General features: G+C 38.4%; 1 protein-coding gene across 1 annotated transcript; it reads right to left on the minus strand.

Annotated features, from left to right (window-relative positions):
* Positions 1–1,689: 1,689 nt before the first annotated feature.
* On the minus strand, positions 1,690–27,805 carry LOC127810723 (uncharacterized). The gene is made up of 6 exons (XM_052350338.1): positions 27,802–27,805; positions 26,371–26,727; positions 23,838–23,905; positions 15,426–15,509; positions 14,968–15,261; positions 1,690–1,912 (listed from the first exon to the last, which is right to left on the minus strand). Exons 1-6 carry the CDS (start codon positions 27,803–27,805, stop codon positions 1,841–1,843), a joined length of 879 nt encoding a protein of 292 aa, XP_052206298.1. The 3' UTR covers positions 1,690–1,840.

Raw genomic sequence — 27,805 nt, forward strand, 5'->3', positions numbered from 1 at the left:
AAAAAAAAATAAGAAACAGTCAAAAATACAGAAAAAACGCATGAATAAAAAAAATATAAAGGTCTTTTAATAAATATAATTTTTAATATAAAAAATAATTATTCAATTAAACATAAACATGAATTCCATCATCTATTCAAATAAAAATAAACATAAGTCACCTCTATCCCTAATGTGGTTATCAAGACAAGATGACAAAAATAAAATTACTTCTATCTTTAACGTAGACATGAAATAGAAATATATTTTTAATAATTTTTTTTAATATTACAAAACAACCCCTAAATGTTTTGACTTCAACATTAACATCAAATGTTAATCTCACCGCTCAATTAACGTTCGTTGAATAAAATGCTAGTAGCTAATTGTAGAAATGATAGCGGGGCAGTTTAAAATCCCATCAAACTAATTAAATACTCACCTCTAACTGCACCACACATGACATAAACCATAAAAAGAACTCTAATTAAAATTATCCATGTTTATGGACAACAACAACAATGCCCAACAAACATACTCCAGGGTTCAGCATTCAGCAAAACAAAAGCAACCAGCAGCTTTGCTATTATAGTAATAATAAGTTCCATTCCACCACAAACACACACACACACAGAGAGAGAGAGAGAGAGAGTTCCATATACGCTAATGGTCCAGAAAGAACTTCAAGCTAGAGAGAGAGAGAGAGAGGTTCCATAAACACCAATGGTCCAGAAAGAACTTCAAGCTAGAGAGAGAGAGAGAGAGAGATCCATAAACACCAATGGTACAGAAAGAACTTCAAGGTATCTCCTCTATAGATAGTAAAAGCATCCTGGATTTGTGCTTCTTCACAATTCTCTCCACAGCTTCACCATAAACCCCTTCATCGTCCCCATCAAAAGAACCTGCTAAAATGTCACCCTCCCCATAATATGTAGACCTCGTTGCCATTGGCTCATCATATGCCCGCCTCACTAAAACTAGAGTTGCGTCTTCTATCTCATACCTGGATTTTGGCAACTGCAATAAAGGCACATGATAAATATTTGTGTAGAAACATTTTGATGGGATAACAGCTCCAGGTCCAGGGGGGGTAAGTGACTTTGACATTGCTAAATCTCGCAGTTTAGCCAGTTGTTCACCAGAGACACAAATCTTACCTTGTTTCTTAGAGTCCCCAACGGTAACATTTTGAAGCTTCTGATTATTTTTTAGAACACTTAGAAGAATAAAAAAACGCTCGCATGCATGGTTTAAAAACACCTTTGATAAGTCAAGCAGGCTATCCATCACACTTCTATCTACATCATCATCATCTTCCTCTCCTTCTTCTTCTTCATCAATACCAAAATCATCAATACCAAAATAATCATTATCATCATCCTCCACCTCCTCCTCTCCTTCTTCTTCGCAGTTCAACGAAAGTTCACTTCTAATAAGGGATTCTGCTGTGAAAAGTATAAAACTTTCAATATTATTATCGAACCTAGCTATCTTCCATTTTAATTGGCTCAACCAAGCCATTTCTGGATCCTCCTCAGAGATGCTGGCAGTCAACCTGGTTCCATTCCAATAAAGGAGGGGACACACTGACGCTCTCAAATCCTCGTGATGGAGGACAGGTAACTGGAGATCCAAAGACATAAGATCTTTGAGTCTAGCCAGGAAGTCAGAAACAGGAGTCTGTTCTTCTACTATGAAGTAGGGAATATTGCGGGGTACAGTGACAGAAACATTCTGAACACAGAGGACAAGGGAAGCAAAACGCTTGGAGACCATGTAGCATCTGCACAGCGATTTAGCATCCAATACCTTGTTGAATATGGAGATCACAACTCCATCAGGTAAAAGATCGAACTGATTATGACGTGAATTCACAATCCGTTCCATTACTTGGGCTTTCTCCTCCAAAAGCTGCACTCACTTTAGCTTGCTGCAAGCACCATTAAGATAGGAACTTCAAGAAACAGAAGGAGAATAACAGAGAAGAATTATCTGCAGATTTCTACAGAAAACCAGATGATCTAGAAGTGTACTTAGATGATCTCTATAAGAAACCAGAAATTAGGAAAAATTCTATAACTATTCCATACAGTTCTAGCTTTCAAGAGGAGTTAGTTTGATGTTTGTCATGAGAAAACTTTATCTAAATCCGGGAAATCAAGAATTTGTTAGAAAAGAATGATAAAAAAGGTACTACAACATAAATAATAAGTCAAATATATTTCAAGGAAACAAATGCAGATGTGCTATTCGATAATAGTGCAATCACATGGATAAAACTAAAGAACAATCCTTACACTTGACCAAAAAAATAACTATTAATATCAGAAATAACTGTGGGAGCAAGATATAACAGAGTCTCCAATTAGAACTAGTTCTGAAAGTGTGTGTAGAGATAATGATGAGTGATTCTGAAACACAAACAAAAAACAAAAGCGAATTACCAAGGACCTGGCTGGCAGAACTTTCATTTTCAGTTCTCAGCTTTTGTTTTCAGGATTTTGGATCGAAAACAGAAAATGGTGTTGGTTCTTTGTTTCCATTCTAGAAAAAGATTAGAAAATTTTGATAATATTTGGAACAATATGAACATACCCAAAAAAGTACTTTCATTTTTTCAGTTTCATTTCATTTAATTTCTTTCTCCACCCCACCTCTTCCCACCCAACTTCCCATTACTGCTTTCCTTCTTTCCTTTTTCATCTCCCACTGCAGTGGAAGATCAGCCCTAACCTTCTCCACTTGCTAACTTGATGCAGAAGCATATTCTTTGATTTATAAGTGTTTTTATTTGTCTTATTTGTTTATCTTATGGGTGGTACTTACATTATTACCTTTAGTAAGTAGTTATGTGACTTTTTTAATATAGATAGATGGCTAAGAGTAGAAGGCTTCCTTTGCAATCAATGGCTGGGATTTAAGATTGCTATAACCCTAGCATAAATAGTCATTCCAGACAAAACATTGGGAACCTTAGGAGATGTTCTCTTCGTATGTCAGTTTTCAGTTTTGTATTTTGAGTGTCCGTTTTGAGATTATCGAAAACGCATTCTTTTTGTTTATAGCGTTTTTCGCATTTTGAAATTTTTGAGCATGTTTGTAATGAAAACAGCCAAAACGACTTTTTGTTGTTTCAAGTTTTCTTTACAAAAAATTTTCTTGTTTTCGAAAATGCGTTTTTGAAAATATGAAAGTAAACACGTTTTCATTGTTTTGAAAAACTGAAAATGGCCTAAAATCAACAAATAGAATAGGGTCTTATTGTTCTAATTCAACATATAGTTTAGAGGGGTTGGTACAAGATACCTTGAGGATAGAAGCTAGGGTTGCAGTACCACCCCTGGTACCATGAATTCGGACGAACATCCCAATTTGTGGGTTGAAAGTGACCCAGATCACTCTAGGTCCTGAACTGGATCACCATTGTTGGCGATCTAGACTTTCAGTGTGATTCCCAAAAAATTTAAGCTTTTAGCATTGATTTGTCATCGAAGAATGTCTTTTTTTGTCAATACAAAAGCATATTCACATAGATCGGAGAGAGGCAAACCTGACGGTGGTGGTCGGAAGTCAATCAGACATTTCACGCGCTGGCAACCTACTGCAAATGAAGCTCATGCGCCAGCAGCAAGTCGTGCGTGTGGGCGCGTTGATCTTCCCTTAGTCAATCTATTTTCACACAGTGGTTGCCAGAAGTAGGCAAACCACCTCCTACAACTATTCTGCGTTACCTTGAAGTTTCGATTGTTTTTTTCAATGTTCTTTCATGGCATTTCGTTGTCGCAAGAGGGCTGCTCCAGCTTTTAACATTCTGTTCTTGCGTGGGCTTTTAGTATTCTGCTCCGGCTTTTATTATTCTTGTGTGGCCTTCCTATTGTTATGTTGTTTTTGTGGTTGAAAGTTGAACAAATATTAATTGCTACAGTATTGAAACTGAATGCAATAACAACACTGAAATAGTTGGAAAAATATTACCATGATAAATTTTAAAACATCAATGAAAGTATTAAATTTTATTTGAAAATAAAAAGATATATAATTTAATTAGTATAAATTTAATATTGATCCAAGAAAATTTTCAAAATGCACCACAACCCCAAAAAACATAAGTTAGATTTATTATGATTTATTTCCTTCCATATATTAAGGAATGTGTAGAATGTGTATATAGTCAACAGGTAATTAGCAGATAATTGGGGTAATTAGTCTCAATTAGTCTCCATAATTTTAGACCTCATTCATTGTAAGTAGCCTAAAATAATAGAATTGAGAGGTTAATCTCTCAAGTTCTCTCCCACTCACTCTCACATGGTATCAGAACTGTGTTCAGAAAACCCCTAAAGTCTCTCACTGTGTCTTTATCTCCAGCGACACTCAAACCCTATTGTTTCTCTCTACCTCGCTCTTTCACTTTTTACCCACAACAAACCTAGCATGTTGGCATATTTTTTGGTGCCTTTTCCAAAAACCAACAACGCCATCACCCTCAAACACCTCTGATCAACATACCCCCGGTGTCATGCCGCCATCGACGAAGGCGCACGCCAACGCACACAATTTGCTTCTTCCTCCATACGCTGGCACGTGTAGGCACGTCCATCATCATCCTGCCTCCAGCCACCCCAAATCGAACCTCTAGCACCCCCAAATCGAACCATGTCTAACCTCAGTGACACCTTCTCAACCCTTGGTGCTCCCATTTCAATACCTGAAGCCTCTCTACCTCTCAAACATTTGTCACCTCTAACCTTGGGACACCAACATCACCACTATCAAATTGATAGGGTCTACCAATTCTCTCTCATAGGCAGCCTTTGTCAAAATGTGGTTCAAAGGACAAGGCCAAACCGATCATCTTACCACAAAGGTTGAAAGTGTGCCAGCAACCAACCAGGCTAAATGAGAACAAGTCGATACCCAATTGTGCAATATCCTATGGCAATCCATTGATCTATTAGTCTTGCAGCTCTTTCGCCCCTTTGAAACTTGTGCTAAAGTATGGAAAGAAGCTGAAGAGTGTTATACCAATGATATCCAATGCTTGTATACCATGTTTTCAAAATCAAGAACCTTAAGCAAGAGACCTCCATGGAATCTTATCTAGGGCAAACTTGAGCACTCATGCAGGAATTTGATGTTCTTCTCCCTCTTACTACAACTCGGGCTAAACAAAGATTATAGAGAGAAGTTTTTCATGGTTATTGCTCTCTCTAGACTGAAACTTGAATTTGACGCAGTCAAACATCAAATCCTAACCAGCTCCACTAATCCTACCATGAAGAATTCTTTTAAAAGGTTGTTGAAGATGACAGGTGCTCACAATGTATCCTCTTCATCTATTGTTGCCCCTCCATTCGAATTTTCGACTCTTATATCTCAAGCTTCCAACTCAGGAGGAAACACAGGATGTAATAATGGTTGTCCACATCCACAGTGCACCTTTTGCAAGAAAATGGGTCATCACTTGAAGAAAAATGCTAGAAGAAACACGGTCGCCCTGCTGCTCTGCATGCGTCGTCTACCAATATAGCTAATGTGTTTTAGAGTGATCCTAGTCTTGCCTCGTCTCCGCCAAGTTCACAGTTGATACCTATGTCTGTAGCAAAATATGACTGTTTCCTGAAATTTCAGATCGCATAGTGGTCCCAAATTGGTAACCCCGTTGCTTGCATTGCTAAAGGTTAATCTCTTGGTCCTTGGATTCTAGATTCTGATGCCACTAACCATATGTGTGGTAATAAATTTTGTTTCTTCTCACTTACCTACTTTGATACTTTGTCCACTATTACCCTTGCCAATGGCACCAAAACTACAGTTAAAGGGATAGGCCAAACCACATCCAATTCATATTTATCTGTGAATTTTATTTTATATGTTCTTGGTAGTCCTTTTAATTTAATTTATGTTAGCCAACTCATTAAAACCCTTAACTGCTCAATCACCATCACAGATAACTCTATTTGTATACAAGACTAGGGTACGAGACAGACGATTGGCATCGAGCATGAATCATGCAGTCCCAACCATCTTGTTGGCCTAGTTCACCAGTAGCCTACACTAGCATCACCCCTCCCAAACTCCTCCATCATCGCCTTGGTCACCCGAGTCTCTCTAAACTCAAGAAATTGGTTCCAAGTTTAGCCTATCTGTTTTAGATTATGAGTCCTGTCAACGTGGAAAACACACTTGTAGTCATTTTTCCCGTAGATTCCCCAATCGAGCTAAGTCCCTTTTCTCTCTTTTTCACACAGATGTATGGGCTCCTAGTCGTGTTAACTCTACTTTAGGCTTTTCTTATTTTGTTACCTTTATTGATGACTATTCTTGTTGCACTTGGATATTTTTAATGAAATGTCGTTTAGAGTTGTTTTCCATATTTCAAACATTTTGTGCTAAAATAAAGACTCAGTTTGGCAAAATTATTTGTGCCTTGCATGGTGATAATGCTCCAAAATATTTGTCATCTCAGCCTATTGGAAACAATCATACTCTGCGGAATAAGAGTAGCCATAAGCTGTTAGCAGTTGCTGCCCCCTTATTTTGTGTGCGTAAAAATGCCTCTTTTCCTTTTCCGAACTCGAATCCCTTATACATGGATGAAACTTGCGCATGAAAAATATATTTTAAAAGGGTTGTGAGTGGCTTAATGCATATAATAAATAGAGTGTTGAAGCATGGATTGTTTTATGGTTATCATTTCCGTATGCATGAAAATGATTTTGGGGAAAAGATGTATGAAGTGGAAAGCGCGCTGCAGACGGGATCCGCTCGGATATATCCTATACAACTATGACCGACATACTCAGGTGGGCTGAAGAATCTACCTTGAGGCATACTCAGGTTGACAAACTCGAGGGTTCTTGCTTATGGTTGTGGGGATGATGGAGTGGGGGAAATTGTACCCAGATTTTTCTCACATGAATATCTTATAAAGCACGCCATGGGTACAGGAATATGTTTGATTACATGATATGGCATGGAGAGCATGCATGTAGTTACTTGATGTCATGTACCGCGCGATATAAGGGGTAGTATAACAATTAAATGTAATGGAGGAGCTAAATGTAATAAGAAAGGATTCTAGGTGCGAGTTAGTTAGCTGTTGTAGGGGATGGTACAGAATTTGTTGCTGTTGTGGCAGCTTGTACATTCCCTAATGATGTAAATGGTTACAACACGTGAGGGGCTAGTATCCCAGCTATATATGGGTACTCTCTCTCTCTCTCAATTATCCAAGCAATACTACAACTTAATTCTCTGAAACCATCTCTCATTTCTCTCTTTCTCCCTGATTTCTCTTTGATTTCCTCTCTCAACTCTATCTCGATCAGCCTACTGATCCAGAATCCCTTAGTCAGTTCCACCAGACCTGACAATCTGGTATCAAAGCTCGCTCTTGGGCGCTGGGTGGATACTACAATATCAACACAATGGCTGATGGGACAAGAATGAAGCAAATGGAGTCCTAGTAGCAAGTGACGACAGCCATGGCGGAGATGCAGTCAAGGCTAGGATCCCTAGAGTCATTGATTGGTACTGGAGTGGATACCTGTATTGATCAGGCGATGGGGAGGTGGCGTGAAGAAAATCGAGAGCTAGGTACCCTGTTGCGTGAGCAGGTGATGGAGCAGATGCAAATGTTCATATGGATGTTTGCATCACAACAACTAGGGAGGATGTCGTCGAGATTTCCGCCCAAGGAAAGGACGGAGCCCATATTCCCTAGAGTAGGAGCGGAGCAACGTCAGTAGGGTACTTTGGACTTTGAGTTCGATACTGTTGTTGCCAAAATACAACAATTAAAATTTGTGATGTGGGGTCCACTCGAGCTTGTTGTCGGGTGAGGTTAGGTTGCCGTAAAAGATGGCGCCTCAAGGGAATTTGCCGCTAGGATGCTCGTCGCAGGAATTCGCCACTAACTCTTGCCACTAGCTCTTGCCCCTAGCTCTCGCCACTAGTTTTTACTACTAGCTCTCGCCACTAACTCTTGCCACTAGCTCTCGCCACTAGCTCTTACCACAAGCTTTTTGCTTTCGCCGTTAGGTCTGGCCACAAGCTTTTTCCTTTGCCACGAGATCTCGCCGCAAGGCTTTTTGCTTTCGCCGTTAGGTCTTGCTGCAAGGCTTTTTGCCTTCGCCGCTAGGATGCTCGTCGCAGGAATTCGCCACTAACTCTTGCCACCAGCTCTTGCCACTAGCTCTCGCCACTAACTTTTGCTACTAGCTCTCGCCACTAGCTCTTGCCACAAGCTTTTTGCTTTCACCGCTAGGTCTCGCCGCAAGCTTTTTCCTTTGCCACGAGATCTCGCCGCAAGGCTTTTTGCCTTCGTCGCTAGGTCTCGCTACAAGGGTTTTTGCCTTCGCCGCTAGGTCTCGCCGCAAACTTTTTTCTTTGCCACAAGGTCTTGCCGCAAGGCTTTTTGCTTCGCCGCAAGGATTTGACCCTGTTGAAGCTCAAAAAATGGGTTAGAGGGCTCGCGGGAATCTTCCCCCGCGAAGACCCTCCGATGCCAAAGTCAATCTCGGATCCCAATGAGTATTCACGAAAATAGTAAAAGTGTATTCAAAGTGACAAAATTTACCGAAGTTGGAAGTCCCCATTAATGTCCTGTAACTGGGTATTTATAGGGCACGATTCTCAAGGGTGGCTAGTGTCGACACGTGGCAGTTACTGAATGGGTTAAAGCCAAGCCAAAGAAGTGGGGGAGGTTGCTTCGACGCAGCCGCGGGGCAACTGGGCCTCGCGGCAGTGTGCCTTGCGGCCAAGACTGCCGCAAGGCAGTTGCTCCTCGCGGTGTGCAGGCGCGAGGCAACTATGCCTCGCGGCATGCAGTCGTGAGGCTGCGCGAGCCGCAAGGCAACTGTGCCTCACGGTTGCTGCTCCTTGTGGCTGCAAGGCTGTCAACTGGTGGCAATTGTTGCCGCCAGCCTTTTTCAATTTTTTCTATTCTCTCTTTTTTTCTTTTTTTCTTTTTCTTTTTCTTTTTTTTTTTTTTTTTATTCATGGAACCACAGATACAAAGACCCTAGGTGAGAATAGGAGGTATGGAGTACAGGCGAATCGGACCTAACCAAATTTTTCGAGGCCGAAATTGGAAATTCCACCATTTGAGGGTGAAAATCCAAGATGGTGGATAAAGAGGTGTGAAAGGGTGTTCTCATTGTATCAAGTTCAAGAACAACAAAAGGTAACTTTGGTTGCGGCTTACTTGAACGATATGAGAGGTGCATGGTTTTAGGGTTGGCTCACATCGAAGGAGGGGAGTCCCTGGCATGTATTTGTAGAGGACCTTTGAGCAAGATTTGGAGACAGAGACTTGAGGGATGTGATCGAGGAGTTCAATAAGCTAAGGCGGGATGGGACAATCCAGACCTATCAACTGAAGTTTGAGGAGTTGAGATCGCTAATGGTAATGCACCAACCCCACCTAACTAAAGAGTACTTTGTATCAAATTTCATAAGTGGATTAAGAGAAGATGTGAGACCCATGGTAAAGATGATGCAGCCCCAAACAGTTAAGCAGGCTGTCAATAGTGCAAGGCAGCAGGAGATGACTATCGAGGCCATGTTGAAGAAACAATGGAGTCAGATGAGAGGGCTAAGTGCCAGAGGCTGGAAACCTAGAAACAGGGCTATGTGTAGGGATACAGGGCAAGGTAGCAAGAATGTCTTGGCCCTACCTTCCACAATGACTCCAGCTGCAAATGGGGGAAGGATGATGGAACAGAGACACTTAGTCAGGCTCTGTTATAGGTGCGAGGATAAGTACTTTGTGGGGCATAAATGTAAACGACAATTATTACTGTTAGAAGTTGAAGAGGAAGGAGAAGAAAAAGAGGACGAGAGTATGGAAAAGGAGGAAGAAGATAGAAGGGAGATATCCCTGCATGCACTGAAGGGGTTGGCAAATAGCAAGATTATTAAGGTAGAAGGGAGAGTTCAAGATGTCCCAATATTGGTACTCATTGATAGTGGGAGTACCCACAGTTTTTTGGATGAAACCATGGCTAAGAAGTTGCAGTGTGAAGTCTCTAATTCACATCCACTGTCGGTGATCATAGCAAACAAAAACAAGGTGGTGAGTCAATCATCTTGCTTGGGGTTTTGCTGGGAGATGAATGGGGAAGAGTTTGTAAATGATTTAAGATTCTTGAAATTGGGAGGTTGTAACATCATGTTGGGGGTGGACTGGATGAAGGAGGTCAGTCCTATTAGTTTTGACTTCAATAAAATAGAGGTACATTTGAGAAGGAGGGGAGGAGGAAGACCCTAGTAGGCAACCATGAAGTAGGGATGTGTAAAATGATTTCGGGAAAGAGGCTGCACAGGATGCTCAAGAACAAGTTATCACAGGTGACTCGATTATTTTCAATCCATACCATGGAATCCACCCTCGAGGAGCAAGGAGAAAAGGGTTAGCTGGCAGAGGCAGTGGGCAGTAGTTCTCATACGCCATGGCAGGTACAAGAATTTGACTCTCTTAACATGTTAATTGAATTTAAGGACCTATTTTCCGAGCCAAGTTTCCTTCCACCAAAGAGACCTTATGACCATACTATTAATCTTAAGCCTAAAACCACCGAACCTGACACTTGATTATTTTTGTCCTATTATAGATGGGTATGGGATGTTCCTTGCTTTCTTTTATTCCGTTTTGACTTGACTTTATTACTCTTGTTGCTTGTTCTTTCTTATGCACTTGCTGAGTTTCGTAACTCACTTTTATTTACGTCATTTCAGGCAAAGGAAAGGCTAAAGAAGAGGGTGAGCCTAGCAGTGTCTGAGTTGGGTGCTAGATGTGTACAAAGCGGTTCCAGCTAGAAGATCTTTGGGGAGTGAGGTTGTTATGTGTAATAGTGGACATTTTGTTCATGTTCCTTGTACCATGTCCTTTGTATTTATATAAAGTTGTGACCCTGTTGTCTATATTCTTTTAGGAGGTGTTGTACCACTTTGTGATGTGGATTATGCTTAGTGTTAAGAGTTGTCATGCGCCCCCCTAAATCTTCAGCAGGTGCCATTCTTGTTGACACTTTCCCTTGGCCGGGGTTTCTAAAGGTAAGGTCGTCATATGGAATAGGACAAAAGGTTGGTTATAACTGAATGAGGGAGGGATTTGTTGCGGCAGCACCTACACCCTACCAGTTGTATATATTCTCCTAAGCTATGCTTGGGAATTATCAATGAATTGAATATTAGAAACTTCTTCTTCCTTCTCTTACCTCTCCCTCTCTCTCTCTCTCTCTCACTTTCTTCCTTCTCACTCTCTTTCTCCCTCACTCTGTTCTATTATGTTCTTACCAAAATCATCTCCTAATCCATTTCGGACTAGGAGCGTACCAAATTCATGGAAGAGCCGTGGCATTTCCTTGACGTCCACATTAAAATAAGGAGGTGTCACGACAATGCTATTTTAATTTTTGCTTTTGCCTTACTGCTTGCTATTAAGATTCTTGTTACATTGTTATTAGTATTGTATTTCAATTTCCAACTGTCAGTTTGTTAGAATCAAAAGGTCACATGTGAGGCCTTAGGAAAAGGACAAAAGATTTGGTTGTAACTGCTAGGAGGGGGAGCGATCTGCTGCATCCGCACCCACCCAAGCGAATATATCAACTCTTCCAACTTTGTGGGAGAGGCAATGAACAATCAATAGAACAATTTCTCAATTATCCTCCCTCTACATTCTCTCTCTTTCTTCTCTCTCTCTATATTCTTCCCTTGCTTCATTCTACCCTTGAATCTCACTAATTCAAGGTAATCATCATTGTCACACCGTGACAGGAGGGGAAAAAGTGATACAAAATATAGGGTGAGAATCAAATAACGGGATTTAAAAGGCAAAAGGCATGCCATTTTCGAAGAAAAAGTATGTGGCAAAAAAGATTGGACCACAGGAAAAGACACTAACCAAATTTGGATTGAGATAGCTACTAGCATTTGAAATACAACAAAAGTAGTTCTAGGAGAGTTGAAGGGAAAAGCTCCAACCAAAAAGAGTTTTGTGGTAAAATGAAGAGGTACAAGAAAAAATCAAAAGCTATAGCTTGCTACAAGACTTTACATAAATGTTGTGATGAAGAAAACTTCAAATTTGAAAAGGTGAAGGAAGCAAAGAAGGCAACTAACAAAGCAAAGTCAACACAAGAGAAAGAAAAAAAAAGTATTTGAACCAAGTGAAATATATAAAAGATGAATACCAAAAAGAACTAGTAAATGAAGGAGCAATCAAGAGAGATGGAAGGAGTATTTCCCAAAGCTTTTCAATGAAGTTTGTGAAACAAGTGTTATCTTGGGGCATCTTAGAGGTTGTTCAGTTGTGGACAATGTTTTCTAGTTTTCTATCTCCAATTATCTATAAAATCTCTAGTTTCATTCTCTATAGAAAATTTGAAAAACACGTTCAAAAGTTAGAAGTGCAAAAACTATTTTTCAATTTAGAAAATTAGAATATATGTTCATAAAATAGAGAAACTTGATAGGTTTTTCTTTTGTGCAATTGTAACTTGTATTAGGAAAGGAGATACAAATGATTTGGAAAAAAAATTGTGGAAAACAGCATTTTTCCAAATCTCAAAATTAGTAAGTAAAATTTGGACCCAAGTTTAGTTCAATTTTGAGAACTACGTTTTTTAAATCTCCATTTTCTGTTTAGAAATTTTTTTGTATTTGGACAAGTTTTCTAATTTTCTATTTTATGTTGTGGAGTAAGTTTCTACAAAATTGCGGTTGTTTTTTGCAACCAAACAACCCCTTAGTAACTCTAAAAAGGATAGGAATTATATGTTCTATGGACATATTTGTCTAAACGAAATAAAGCAAGCATTAAAAAAGATAAATAATAAAACAATTGGACCAGATAATATTTTGTTACAAACATGGTTGGACTAGATAATATTTTGTTACAAACATGGAAATTCATGGAGAAGGGGCATTTTTTGCGTTAACAAAATTATTTAATGTAATCCTTAAATCAAAAGGCATGTCTTATTTGAGTGGAGATAGCATGTAGTGCCTATTCATGAGAAAAAAAGAGATGTTCAAAACTTGAAAAAAGGCATCAAGCTAATGAGCCACGTGATGGTTGAGAGAGGGTAATTGAGAGAAGGCGGAGAGAAAAAGGTCTTTGGAAACCAATTTGGTTTTCTGCTTGATTGGTCAACAATGGAAGCTATCTACTTATTGAGATGCTTAATGGAAAGCTATATAGATAAGCAAAAAGATTTGCATATGGGATTTATGGATTTGGTTAGCCCTTACCATTGCCATTTACACAAGTGCACAGGGAGAACAGAATCCGTGTAATACAGCTTAGTGAAGCTGATTCATAATTAAGAGCTGCTTGTGCTAACAGCATAGATTCAAAATTGGGATACCACATAGATCTATGCTTATTATTGGCATGACTCAACCAAAATTAGAGGAGAGGAAAAATCATTTTCCAGATACCACCGGTCCACACCTCATATGGAAGTCATATAGGATGGCACACCCACATTTTGCCATCTTTGGGCACCCCTTACAATCCAGTAATGGTGCTCATACATATAACTCATGAAGACAATAGGACCATCAGGCTAATTGTGCTTCCTGCAGCAACTGAAGAGATGAGAATGAGTTTGAAACATAGCCAAGTGTTTTAAATATCATCTCCTTGCATACATCTGCAGTTATTATTATCTTCAGACATACGAATAGAGGTCCTTACTTTACATCAACTTTCCAAGCTCTAGAAAAAGCCTAAGAATTCCTAGAATATTCAAGTTAATTCACGACCTACTCTCTCGCCTGAATTTATTTCTATTGCCTTACTATTTCAATTGGATAGGTATCCCTAGGGAATAACAAGGCAGTTATTATTTCCCCTAGACCAGGATAGAGGTCCCTAAATCCACTTTTGACTATTTAATTCCATTCACTGATGTTGCAAGAGTTCCTGCAACTGCTTTGACATTCCTAGCATATTCAATCATAGTTATGGCCCTACACAATTTCTGAATCTACTATAAAAAGCTGCCATGGCAAAAAAGCCAATGAACCTTCAATAATTCTAGGAGCCAGGCAACAAGAATCTTTGGGGTAGACAGGAAGAATGAACTCCACGTATCCCAGCAAGGATCAACAGTTCTGTACCCCTTGACTGAACCCATAGCAAGTTCAGGTCTAATGAACAATTATTGGGACAAAAGGGAAGGGCTGCAGAATTTTTATGTGCCTGAGAAGAGTGATTCATAGGGGATGATGAATTTCATGAACCAGACTTCGGTTCTTTATGTTAGCAAGGGATAACCTACATTACAATGTCTACATGCTGCCAGCCTTATTTGACATTATGAACCTACCAAGGATGACCTGCAGATCAACTAATGAGGCATCCACAAGACCAATAGACATATGTAGCTCGGTCCAGCAGATGTTTTCCAAGCAGTGAAAAACCCCTTCAGCTTAACCTTTGTAAAACTATATTTCTGGTTCTAAAAACTGTGTCTACTTATAGTTTCATAAACTGTGCTAGTTTTAGTTCCAGAAGCTTAAAAAAATTGTAGTTGTATGCCCATTTGCTTATGGTTCCACAAAGTGTTTTCTGGTCTTATAAGCATATAAAGCTCAAGATAACACATTTTATGAACTAGTTAAGGAACATGTCTTCAAGCAATTGAAAAGAAAATACCATGAGTTTAGAAAATAACAAAACCTTGCTTAACAGGTTTCAAAGTTCGTTATGAAGCAAAATCAAAACTATATGAAAATTTTCAAAGTTCTGTAATGTTTGGCCCCAAAAATAGCAAAAAGAAAGCAAATTGAGCTGAAAAAAACATCAAACAGGCCCATAACATCTTCTACTAATTATTCTACTCTTAATTAAGTTGAAGGAAAATAGCAGGAGAGGAACAAAATAATGAAAGAGAAACACAGTAAATCTCTTTAAAAAGTAAAGCTTTATTACCAGTGAAATTTGGACATCCATAAGGTGACACATAATACCTGGCCATCAACAAGAAATATAACGACTGATGATTCTTCCACTGCTACAGTAGCCTGTCTCTCAACCATTGAAGGCATCCTAGAAACAGCTGCCTCTCTGGTGGCAAGTGAAATCCCCTCCATACCTATGGTTGTTGAGATAGCTAATTCTTCCATAACGTCAGCCTGGGACTTGGAGATTGTCAGAACACCTCCAGTATCTGCTACCATAAATTCATGGTCCCCCCAAAAGGATCGACCATACAAGCGATCCCTGGTGACCCCGTGTTCATCCACTACAATTGCTTTGTTACCCTGAAAGATAATATAGAGCAAAAACATAAAAGAAGATTAAGAAAAAAAGATTTGAGTGTGAAACAGAAAATAACAACACTGAAAGATCAAATTTCTGTTTTTTAGAATAGAAATTTAAAGGCATTTTAGTCAGAAAAGAGACTCCAAGGTCAATAATCAAATACCCCAACAAGCCAATTAAATAGTGCTGATTTACCAACATTTGGCCTTCCAACAATGGCAACCTTCGGGAGAAGATTATCAGGGATCTGCAGAATTAGAAAGGTGTAGTAAGCCACCACAAGAAATAGCCTGAGTCATCCTGAAGCGCCTTCAGAGATGGTATCCGATATATACTCCAGAAGCTCCATTATCAAACAGAAACCCAGTTTAATTGCATCACAAGAAAATAGAAAATTTAATTTCCAGCATTAAATAATGTATTCCAAAAATAAAAATCAACAGAGTTCACAAATTTCAAGTATTTAAAATTCTATTAAGCATTTCCCGTATGTTTCTTGACAAATCTCTTGGAAATTGTCAACCATTAAATAAAAACTCATCCCTGAAGATGATGTGAACCCCACGAAGGAAGGTGAGACCCGACGATCAAAAATGGTTCCTTAGCCAAGGATCGTTCTAAACAGATTCGTAATAAACAAAACAAAGAACCTTGACCCGTTATCTATAAAGAGATAAGAACCAAAGGTATAAGAAAGTAGGGTTGACGCCACACTCAAGATAGATGAGAAGAGTTGTGAGTGATAAGTCAAGGATGAACGCCACAAGATAAAATCTTGATAAGTTCAGAGTAGTTCGTTGAAGAACCAAAGAGAAAACTTTCACTAATAATATTGTCCAAAAACTGAATTCCTCTTAGGTTACATTGGCTTATATAGCCGAACACAAATTCTAAATTAGAAGGAAATAAATCAAATCCTAGGCATAGTAGGAATTGATTACAAGAAGAAAATAGTATAATCTGATAAAGAAACAAGAATTATCTAAAATAGAAAAGATTTAAAACAGAGTAGGAAATAAGGGAAGTGGTCAAATATTCAACCATTCTTTTTTATACGCTGGATCTTATCAATCAATCATCCCCAAATCTTGTCAATCAACCAATCAATCAATCAACCCCAAATCTTCTCAATCAATCAATTAGCCCAGATTACTTTCAGAGACTTGGATAACATTGACAAAGCATTGACTATCTTGAATACTTAATTCGGGCATATTAGAATCTTGAACGATGCTTGAATTTGAGATGTATTCAATTAGCCCATTTAATGCTCCGCTAATTTTCTTGGTTCTTGCCCTTGTCATTGGACCTCCATGGATGCTTAACGGGTCTTGTGGGGTTTTAGCTACGTGACTTGCATCATTCCCCCTCTCTTGAAAAGGATTTGTCCTCAAATCATCACCTACATCAAATGGAGACAAATCAACAACATTAAAGCTGGCACTGACATTATACCCACCTGGGAGGTCTAACTTGTAAGCATTATCATTGATCCTTTCAAGTACTTGAAATGGTCCATCTCCCCGTGGAAGTAGTTTGAACGCCTTTGAACAAGAAAATGTTCTTTCCTCATATGCAACCAAACCCAATCACCCGGCTCAAATAAAACTTTCTTGCGCCCCTTATTAGCTTGGTTAGCATATTGTTCAATCCTCCTTTCAATGTTTTGGCGAGCCTTTTCATGGATGTGCCTAACAAAGTCATCTTTCTTCTTTCCATCAAAATTAACACGCTCAGCCATAGGTAAAGGAGTTAAATCCAAATGAGTTAATGGATTAAAACCATACACCACTTCAAAAGGTGAAAATTTAGTTGCTGAATGCACACTCCTATTATATGCAAACTCAACATGCGGCAAACATTCTTCCCATGTTTTCAAATTCTTTTGTATTATAGTACGCAACAAAGTAGATAAAGTTCTATTAACTACTTCAGTGTGACCATCAGTTTGTGGATGACAAGTAGTAGAAAATAAAAGTTTAGTTCCTAACTTACCTCATAAAGTCTTCCAAAAATAGCTTAAGAACTTTGCATCCCTATCTAAGACAATACTCTTTGGCATGCCATGTAATCGTACAACCTCCCTGAAAAACAAGTCAGCAATATGTGAGGCATCATCTGTTTTGTGACATGGAATGAAATGTGCCATTTTAGAAAACCTATCAACAACCACATATATGGAATCCCGACCCCTTTTTGACCTAGGTAAACTCAACACAAAATCCATAGAGATATCAATCCAGGGTTCACTAGGTATAGGCAAAGGAGTATACAAACCATGAGGCTTAACCTTAGACTTAGCTTGTCTACAAGTGACACACTTCTCACAAATTCTTTCGACATCACGTTTCATATGTGGCCAAAAGAAGTGTTCATGCAAAACATCCAAAGTCTTAGTTATACCAAAATGCCCCATCAAACCACCCACCATGAGCTTCTCGAATAAGCAATTCACGCAAAGAACATTTAGGCACACATAACTTACTTTCTCTAAATAAAAAACCATTATGCCTAAAGAACTTTTCAAACGCCATTTTCTCACATGCATTGAATACATTACCAAAATCAGAGTCATCAACATACAAGTTTTTAATGTACTCAAAACCTAATATTTTTGCATCTAAGATAGAGAGTAAGGCGTACCTTCAAGACAAAGCATCAACTACAATATTTTCCTTACCTTGCTTGTATTTGATCACATAAGGAAATGTTTCAATGAACTCCACCCACTTGGCATGTCGCTTGTTTAGTTTGTGTTGCCCCTTTATATGCTTGAGAGATTCATGATCCGTATGAATCACAAACTCCTTCGGCCAAAGATAGTCCTGCCAAGTTTCCAATGCCCTAATTAATGCATACATCTCTTTATCATATGTACGGTAACTTAAGGCTGCCCCACTTAGCTTCTCACTAAAATAAGCAATGGGACGTCCTTCCTACATTATAACAGCTCCAATACCTATTCCTGAAGCATCACATTCAATTTCAAAGGTTTTAGCAAAGTTAGGTAAAGCAAGCAAATGAGCATTAGTTAGTTTTTCCTTAAGCAAACAAAATGCCTTTTCTTGTTCATTACCCCACTTAAAACCTACATGTTTTTTAATAACTTCAGTCAAAGGTGCGGCTAGGCTACTAAAATCTTTCACAAATCTCATATAAAAGCTAGCCAAACCATGGAAACTTCTCACATTCCCCACACTTGTAGGTGTCGGCCAATCTTGGATTGCCTTAACCTTTTTTTCATCTACCTCAATTCCTCTAGCACTAACAACAAAACCAAGGAATACAAGCCTATCTATGCAAAAGGTGCACTTTTTGAGGTTAGCAAATAACTTTTCTTTCCTTAAAACATCTAAAACAAGTTTTAAATGTTCAACATGCTCACCTAAGTTTTTGCTATAAATCAAAATATCATCAAAGTAGACAACCACAAATTTGCTGATAAAAGCACGCAAAACATGGTTCATTAGCCTCTTGAAAGTACTAGGTGCATTATTTAATCCAAAAGGCATAACTAACCACTCATATAATCCATATTTTGTTTTAAATGCAGTTTTCCATTCATCACCTTCTCTCATCCTAATCTAATGATATCCACTCTTAAGATCAATTTTGGTAAAGACACAAGAACCATGCAATTCATCAAGCATATCATCTAATCTAGGAATGGGATGTCGATACTTTACAGTGCTATTGTTGATGGCGCGACAATCAACACACATCCTCCATGAACCATCTTTCTTAGGCACAAGCAAGACTGGAACTGCACAAGGACTCATGCTCTCACGCGCATACCCCTTTTTCATGAGCTCACTAACCTACCTTCTAAGTTCCTTAGTCTCCTCAAGATTGCTTCTATAGGCTGGTCTATTTGGAATTGATGCTCCAGGTATGAAATCAATGTGATGCTCGATTCCCCTTATTGGTGGTAAGCCAATAGGTAGATCTTCAGGGAATACATTATCGAATTCCTGCAAAAGAGAAACAACAACACTAGGTAGAGGGAGGTTAAGTTCATTAGAACTAAAACAAGCCTCTTTGTACAAAAGTACAATCATAGGCTGATTTAGAAACAAAGCCTTTTTTATCTCACTCTCCCTTACATAGAAGTTCACTTGTTTTCTCTATTTTCTTTCCTCACTACCCGAAACTCATTTTCCTTTTTTGCTCTCTTTTTCTCTCTTCGAGGTCTCAGTTTCTCTTACTTTTGAACTCTCACTCTCTTTTTTCATCATCTCAGTTTCTCTTACTTTTGAACTCTCACTCTCATTTTTCTTATCACTCTCTTTTTTTAACCTCACTTGATCTTCATACACTTGTCTTGGGGATAGGGGTACAAGAGTAATTGGTTTTTCATTATGTACAAAGGAGAATCTATTGGTGTAACCATCATGAATTGCACACCTATCAAATTGCCATGGTCGCCCCAAAAGAATATGGTCGGCATGCATCGGCACCACATCACACAAAACTTCATCTATATACTTTCCAATTGAGAATGAAATAAACACTTGTTTAGTTATTTTAAATTCTCCACAATCATTCAGCCATTGTAGCTTATACGGCCTAGGATGCTTCCATCAAATTCAATTTTTCAAGCAAGTTAGTGCTAGCCACATTAGTACAACTCCCCCTATCAATAATCATGCTACATACCTTATCGTTGACATGGCATCTAGTATGAAAAATGTTCTCACGTTGCTCTTTCGCATCCGTTTTGACTTGCACACTAAGAGCTCTCCTTGCCACCAAGAGCTCCCCATCAACCGGGTACTCAATGCCACTTGCATCCTCTAAAGGTGGCATGGACTTATTATCAAACTCATTTTTTGTCTCAATATCACCATCATCTTTCAGAATCATCACTCTCTTGTTTGGACATTGAGATGTAATATGGCTTGTCCCCAAACACTTAAAGCATTTGATATCTCTATTTCTAGGAGGTAGAGTATCAAACTTTACCTTATTTGGTGCTCCTCCATCTTTGTTGGTGTTGGAGGTTTCGACTTTAGGCTTGAAATTAGGCTTTTCATCCTTTTTGCTCCAATTCGATTTCCATGTTGAAGAGCCCGAATTTTGCCCAATTCGTGTGGACCCCTTTCTCTTCAATTGTCACTCCACTTTAATGGCCATGTGTACCATGTCATCTAACTCAACATAATGTTGTAATTCTACCACATCTGCAATATCACGGTTCAATCCAACTAGGAACCTGGCCATGGTAGTTTCTCGGTCCTCCTCCACATTGGCTCGAATCATGGCTATTTCCATCTCCTTGTGGTAGTCGTCAACACTTTTAGAGCCTTGAGTAAGGAGTTGCAACTTCTAGAATAAGTCCCTATAGTAGTGACTTGGAATGAATCGCCTCCTCATAATAGCCTTCATTTCTTCCCATGTCTCAATGGGCCTTTCATGATTCTGTCTCCTGTTCAAAATAAGTTGATCCCACCAAATAATAGCATAATCAGTAAATTCTACGGTGGCCAATTTTACCTTTTTCAATTCAGAGTAGTTGTGACACGCAAACACCATTTCCACCTTTGTCTCCCACTCCAAATAAACTTTTGGATCGTTTTTTCCTTGGAAAGATGGAATCTGCATCTTAATGTTATCCAAGTTGTTATCAATCCTTTCTCTATGTCTAACTCCTCTATCTCTATTCCCACGCCTAAATCGGCCTATACTGACATTAGAGGCACAATCATCATCATCTAGGTCTTCTCCATAGTCATCTTCATATTCATACCTAAGAGGATGCCTCCCTCTTCGTTGTACAGTAGGAGCTCTAGGTGGCTGCCCCCTTTGTGAACTAGATTCAACTTTATCTATTCTCTCATTTATCTCAACAAACCTCATCTCCATTCGTTCAAATTTTTGCTCTAAGGACTGAAAGAAGAGTTTGAAATCTATATTTTCCTGAGCTTCATTCTCTCAAGACATGTTTAATACCCTGCAAAATAAAGTTAGGAAACCTCACAAACACTCCCTCACGTGTTTCCTCTCAAGATTGATAGCACTCACATTCGTGTATTCTCAAACTTGGCTTTTACCCTCTTATGAGCTCACACTCTCTTGCCTTTTTCCACTCTTTAGCCTCCTCTGTTAGTTCTTTATTGAACTCAAATGAACTCAATCAAAACTTTCCTTGCAACAATCCAAATTCAACAAATCAGATCACTAAGAATGAGAATGGGTTAATTCGCAAAGGATGAAAAAAATAGGAAGAATTTAAGAAGCCGAAAGAACAAAGTTATAATGAAACAATGAATAAGAAAGGCAAAGGAAAAGGAGATACGAATTTTGATGTAACTAGGGTCGACTGCTCTAAATAGACAAAATACACACTTTATGCAATCAAAACTTGGATGACAAGCAACACTTCAACTAATTCAGATTCAATTGATTTCTGAATTTTCTATACTTTTTTTTTTTTTTGAATTTTCAATTTTCGCACTTTCTTTTTCTTTTCGAACTTCCAACTTTCCACTCCTTTTTTTTTTTTTTTTTTGGAATTCCCAACTTTCCAACCTTTTTTTTTTTTATATATAATGAAAATAACAAAACTTGAACAAATCAAGATGAAGAAATAGGCAAAGTTGCAGACTCGACGAACAAACAATGGTGCGGGAATAAATAGAAATAATAAACAATGAAAGCAAAAATAAGGATAGTTCAAACCTGATTTACAGCCAAAGTTCTGATACCAAATGATGTGAACCCCACGAAGGAAGGTGAGACCCGACAATCAAAAATAGTTCCTTTGCCAAGGATCGTTCTAAACAGATTCGTAATAAATAAAACAAAGGACCTTGACCCGTTATCTATAAAGAGATAAAAACCAAAAATATAAGAAGGTAGGGTTAACGCCACACTCAAGATAGATGAGAAGAGTTGTGAGTGATAAGTCAAAGATGAACGCCACAAGATAAAATCTTGGGAAGTTCAAAGTAGTTCGTTAAAGAACCAAAGAGAAAACTCTCACTAATAATATTATCCAAAAACTAAATTCCTCTCAGGTTACATTGGCTTATATAGCCGAACACAAATTCTAAATTAGAAGGAAATAAATCAAATCCTAGGCATAGTAGGAATTGATTACAAGAAGAAAATAGTATAATCTGATAAAGAAACAAGAATTATCTAAAATAGAAAAGATTTAAAACAAAGTAGGAAATAAGGGAAGTGGTCAAATATTCAACCATTCCTTTTTATGCACTGGATCTTATTAATCAATCATCCCCAAATCTTGCAAATCTTGTCAATCAACCAATCAATTAATCAACCCCAAATCTTCTCAATCAATCAATCAGCCCAGATTACTTTCAGAGACTTGGATAACATTGACAAAGCATTGACTATCTTGAATACTTAATTCGGGCATATTAGAATCTTGAACGATGCTTGAATTTAAGATGTATTCAATTAGCCCATTTAATGCTCCGCTAATTTTCTTGGTTCTTGCCCTTGTCATTGGACCTCCATGGATACTTAACGGGTCTTGTGGGGTTTTAGCTACGTGACTTGCATCAGAAGAGATATACACTTTCTAGTAAATAGATAATGTGAGCAACAAGAAGGATACCTTATGAGAAGAGAAAGAAACATACAGCCGGAGAAACAAAATTATAGGTTAACAGTGCCAGAAATGATACCTGAACTTAAAAATAGACTACACTCATACCCAAGTACCAGATCAAATTATCCACACAATTACTCGAAGTGACAATGATTCCAAAAGTTAAAAGTTTGCTCTTAGCCAATTTATCACAAAGCTAAGATTCCCTCAACAAAGAACCAGACAGCAAGAGAAACAAAACTATAGGTTAACAATGCTGGAAATTATGAATGTACTCCTTGAACAAATTGACTACCTGATTACCCAAGTAGCGGATCAAATTATCCAGACATTGAAAGATGGCCACAATTTGACAAGTTGAAAACCTGATCATGGCCACTTAATCATAATCCTAGCTTTGGTCTCTACAAGGATGCTGAACCAACCTTTGTTCTAAAGTTTTCCAAGTCAATCAACATAACTACACCCTCAACATTTATAGCAAAAACCTAGCTATCAAGAAAAGGGGAAACTCAAGAAATCTCTCCAACTTCAAGCTAAATAAACCATAATTACCAATCTTCCAGTAGTTTATAATGAGAAGCTGAAACACATTCCTCCTAAATGGCCAACAATTTCCAAATAGTAATACATCAGAATACCCCCAAAAGCATTAGCAACCGAAGCCCTTGGAGAACTGTGCTAAGCTCTTCACATTGAGTAAAGGAGTCCAAGATGATTCTGCCATTCCAGCAGGCCAGATAAACCGAAATATTCCCAAGTATGCCCCACACAAGCTTACAAGTCACACGTCCAAATGCCAGAAAGTCTACTAATGCATCCCTAATGTTTTCTACGTGCTCTTGGAATCTTTCAAATGCTTTACAAACAATAATCTAGTAGATTATCGATAGAGATCCTTAATGCTGCACATCACTATCCAGAATATAAACCAAGCTAAACAAAATGAACCAGTTACATGCAATTGACAGAAACAACCAAGAGAAGTTGCTTACTGACATTTCTAGTAGTACTCTTACGCCCATTCTGCCTTCCGCTAGTTTCCTTTTGATTATGTTCGTCATCTTCTGAAACAACACAATATTCCATATCAAAGTTCTGGGCAAATAAGAACAATCCAAAAATCAGAAAAGACTAAAATGCGAAAATATAAGCAATCATGTAGCAGATTTTTTAGCCATTTTCACTGAAAGTTCAAGAAATAAATTTCAATCATGTTTAGCAACTTCCATCCTTGCTGGTCTAAGCATTTACTCCTGTCCGTTTTCTATTACAACAGATGGTATTCATAAGGCTACATCATAACTTTTTTCCCATATGAGATGAAAAACACCATAAATATCAACAACCATGATGAATCTGAATGGCAATTACTTTGTCAAGAGGAATTAAGTCAAGGATTGGTTCCACAGTTTTACAAATCTAATCTTCTCCACATTTCAGTGCTTCTTCTTTAGTAATACCTATTGATACATTGGTCTAACCACCTAATTGCCTTCATTCTTATAGAAATTCATTAACAAAAAAATTGAAACAAGTTCCAAACATAATCAAAAAGCAACTTGCATTAGGAAAAATATAAGTTAAGAAGAGAAAAACAAAAAAAAAGTGGGGAGAGACGGGGGTGGATGTTACTTATATTAGAACACTGCACTGGAAGATAAATTTTATGCAGACTTTGCCCACATTAATATTATTTCTCAATCACCTGTCCTTATTTGATTAAAATGAATTCCACCATCATGTTCTTAGTTTATGGCAGAGGATGAGTAGAAAACTAATCATTGTACATACATGTTTTGTGCATGTAGATAACCACACCCTCCTTAATATTTAGCTTCAAATTACAGAATCCTTCGATTTATTTATTGTCACTAACACCCTGTGTATTGTATTGCTTTTCAGCCTAATAAGATTAGACATGTTGATTGGATAAATGCAACAATATACTTCAAGCCTAATATAATAGGCATCAAATCTACGGATAATATGTCCATCTCTTACTTAGGTGTTCCCTTAAAAGCTATGCTTTGCACATTCATCTTTTTTGTTAATCGTCCTCTTTTTGACGCAGTAGAAAACCAAATCACCACTTCTTCTACAATGCAGACCATGGACCCCCACATTATTTTTAGCCTCTTCTACAAATAACTACCACCAACAGCACTTTGCACTATCACACACCTTCTTTTTATCGCTATATCAAAACAAGGCACAGCCACCCTACTCACTCTATCAAAATCAGAAGGAGCTGCAGCTACCACTCAGCATGCCACCTCTCCATCATCCCTCAATCAACCTGAGTATACTTCCAAGTCTTCCTCTTTCTAATTCTTCACAACAAGCCTTCTCTACCTGCTCTGCTGGCCTCCCCCCTGTCCTATTCCAATGCTACCTCTCTATCTGATTTTATATTGGACACCATGGGGCCGCATGCTAGCTGCAGCTGTTGGAGTCAAAGATAAAACAAGTATGTCCGGTATCAAAGGAGATTTTCTTGCAACAATGCTATCTATGCTATGTGCTAATTGCCTGATATGGTTTTTGTGTTTTATGTTCTGGTTTTTACTTGATAGCTTAATTGGACTAAATGTGTTTCAACTTTGTACCTGCATTTTTTCTATTTCTTTTTCTTAATTTCTGCACCTGTTCATGGATAAATTGGATTGTTTAATTTATGGATTATGCATGTTTGTTTATCATTTAGTTATAAATTTATGATGTTAGAATCTTAATCTCGAATGCTATGGGTCCACTTATTTTTCTTGGAAAGATTTGTGTGTGCTATAAAGAAATATATTGTTTGCCAACATCTGTCCATGTTTTGTATTGGTTACCAAAGCTTGTCTTATTGTTATACATATGCATGTAGAAATCGCATGCGAACAAAGGATGCCATAGCAGTTGCAGTTGCCACTTCTTCTGCAAGGGCTATTGTTGGTAATACAAATTGAAACCAGAAACGGCTCATTCTCGTAACAGTTAACTAATTATATTTAACTATTTTTACATTTTGGATGTGAGCAAACTTGTTCTATGTGCTGTAAATTTACACATAGACTTTGTGTTTGTGCACGTATGACATGCGAATAAAAGGCAATATATCAAGGAATGTAAAGAGCGGTGAATGCTATATTGGCTTTCTAGTCACTCTGCTATGAACCCAAAAGCTTTAGACGTTGTGTCATGGGAACAGGCCATGCCTCTCCCACTATGATTGGGATTATGCATTGATGGCATCAAACCATAACGGCGGATGGGCAAACTTGCTGTCTCGCACTTCCAGGCTAACTGTTCTCATCATAAAATAGTTTAACTTCAATATTTACCGATTTGAAGTTTTAGCAATTCAAAATCAGCCTTCTAGTACAGAAAGCAAGGCCCACGAGAATGGGAATGCCAAGCAGGTACAATAAAACTTTCCCTATTGCCGTTAGCTTGGACGGAAAATTTATAACGGTTGGATTAGGATACCCCATTATTGATATTTTATTCTGCTGAATACGTCAGGCCGGGCGTTGCTAAAACGTACCAATTCTCAAATCACGGGATAGAGATTGGGAATACTCTCGAACGGCGAATCGTGCTTCTTCCTCGAGCGCTTCCACGTCGAGAGTAGAAGTTTCGTAGTCCTCCTCCTCCTCGCCATCATCGTCGTCAGAAAATTCTTGATCCTCGTCCAGGGAGCCTGCTTCGCCGTAAAATTTACCGGCGGGAGGCGGGGGCACGCAGCGGATGATAGTGAAGTGTCGAGGACGGCGGGGGCGATAGAGGCGGAGGGCGGCGGAGGAGAGAGAGAGAAGCAGAAGTTGCAGGGGGAGAAGCGAGGAGTCCCGGCGGCGGTGGGGATGAGAGATAGAAGCGGGGCGTTGAGGCCTCGACCGTACATCTTACGCTCCAGAGCAAGAGTTCTGCTATTTGTACACAAGCACTCTTACATAATGGTTTATAAGAACCATATAGTGCGAGAAATTATCGATATTTGTAGGTGTAAATTGATACAATTTATTATGATATATTATGGATGAATCGAATCAAAATGAAAGGAGGGAGACAGACAAATGGGACAAGACTCATCAACTAAATCCTTATTTTTCAATCGACAAATACGTCATTCTCCTTCTGTGACACAGAAAGCGAGAAAAGCTACTTTCTCGACAACCCCTTCCCCGTTGGCATGCCATAGCGCCACCATTTTTCTCTTGATATCGTCATAGCCACTGCCTCCAAGCTCTCCGTGAAGGCATCGTCACTGTGAAACCACCAATCATCTCTGTCATCAACCTCTCCTTTTCTATCTCTTTGGGGATTCACTTCAGAGGCCACCGATGTCCTTTTTTTATCGACATCGCAAGGCCACTGTTGCTTGACGATTCAGATTCGTCTCCCTCTAATCATTGCTTCTGTAAGCCCAACTAGGAGGTCAAACCCAGGCATCAAAGGGTTAGTTCCTTCCTTCCGTGTTTTTTCTCGCCCCTAATCACTTTTGTCTCTATAATACATCCATGAAATTAGGAATATTATTCATCTTGTTCCACCTCCTTGTATCTTTCCTCATCATCAAATGGTTTGGTGGTTCACGAATGTGTTATTGAAATTTATGTTGGCCAATGAATTTTTTGATACCGTGATGCGTTGATTTTTCTCAGTTGATGAAATACATTTTTTTCTCTATTTTAGTTTATTGTGAGATGTTCAAAGGTGCTAATTTTTGTGAAGTGTGATGCAGTATGGGTTTGTTATTTGAACCTACAAGTATAACCATGACAAGTTTGTGAATTTACTATGCAGGAAATTGCTTGGTACACCCCTTGTGCATTTGGTTTAATTAACAAATTATTTTGCTTCTTAATTTATTTAATTAATTCTTATTAACTATTTGTGCAATTAATTTACAAGTCTTTATTGAAACTTGATTTCAGCTTTGTACTTGAATTTGTATTTCGCTAATTTTGGAACTTACCCAT

Source organism: Diospyros lotus, chromosome 1 (genome assembly GCF_014633365.1).
Source record: "Diospyros lotus cultivar Yz01 chromosome 1, ASM1463336v1, whole genome shotgun sequence".
NCBI classification, from domain to species: Eukaryota; Viridiplantae; Streptophyta; class Magnoliopsida; order Ericales; family Ebenaceae; genus Diospyros; species Diospyros lotus.

Excerpts from the sequence above, each read along its gene's own strand:
- LOC127810723 (XM_052350338.1), bottom strand. Across the intron at positions 15,510-23,837 it reads GTAAGAGTACTACTAGAAAT|ATCCCTGATAATCTTCTCCC; the intron begins GTCAGTAAGCAA and ends CTAATTCTGCAG. Across the intron at positions 15,262-15,425 it reads TATTTAATTGGCTTGTTGGG|GGTAACAAAGCAATTGTAGT; the intron begins GTATTTGATTAT and ends ATTATCTTTCAG.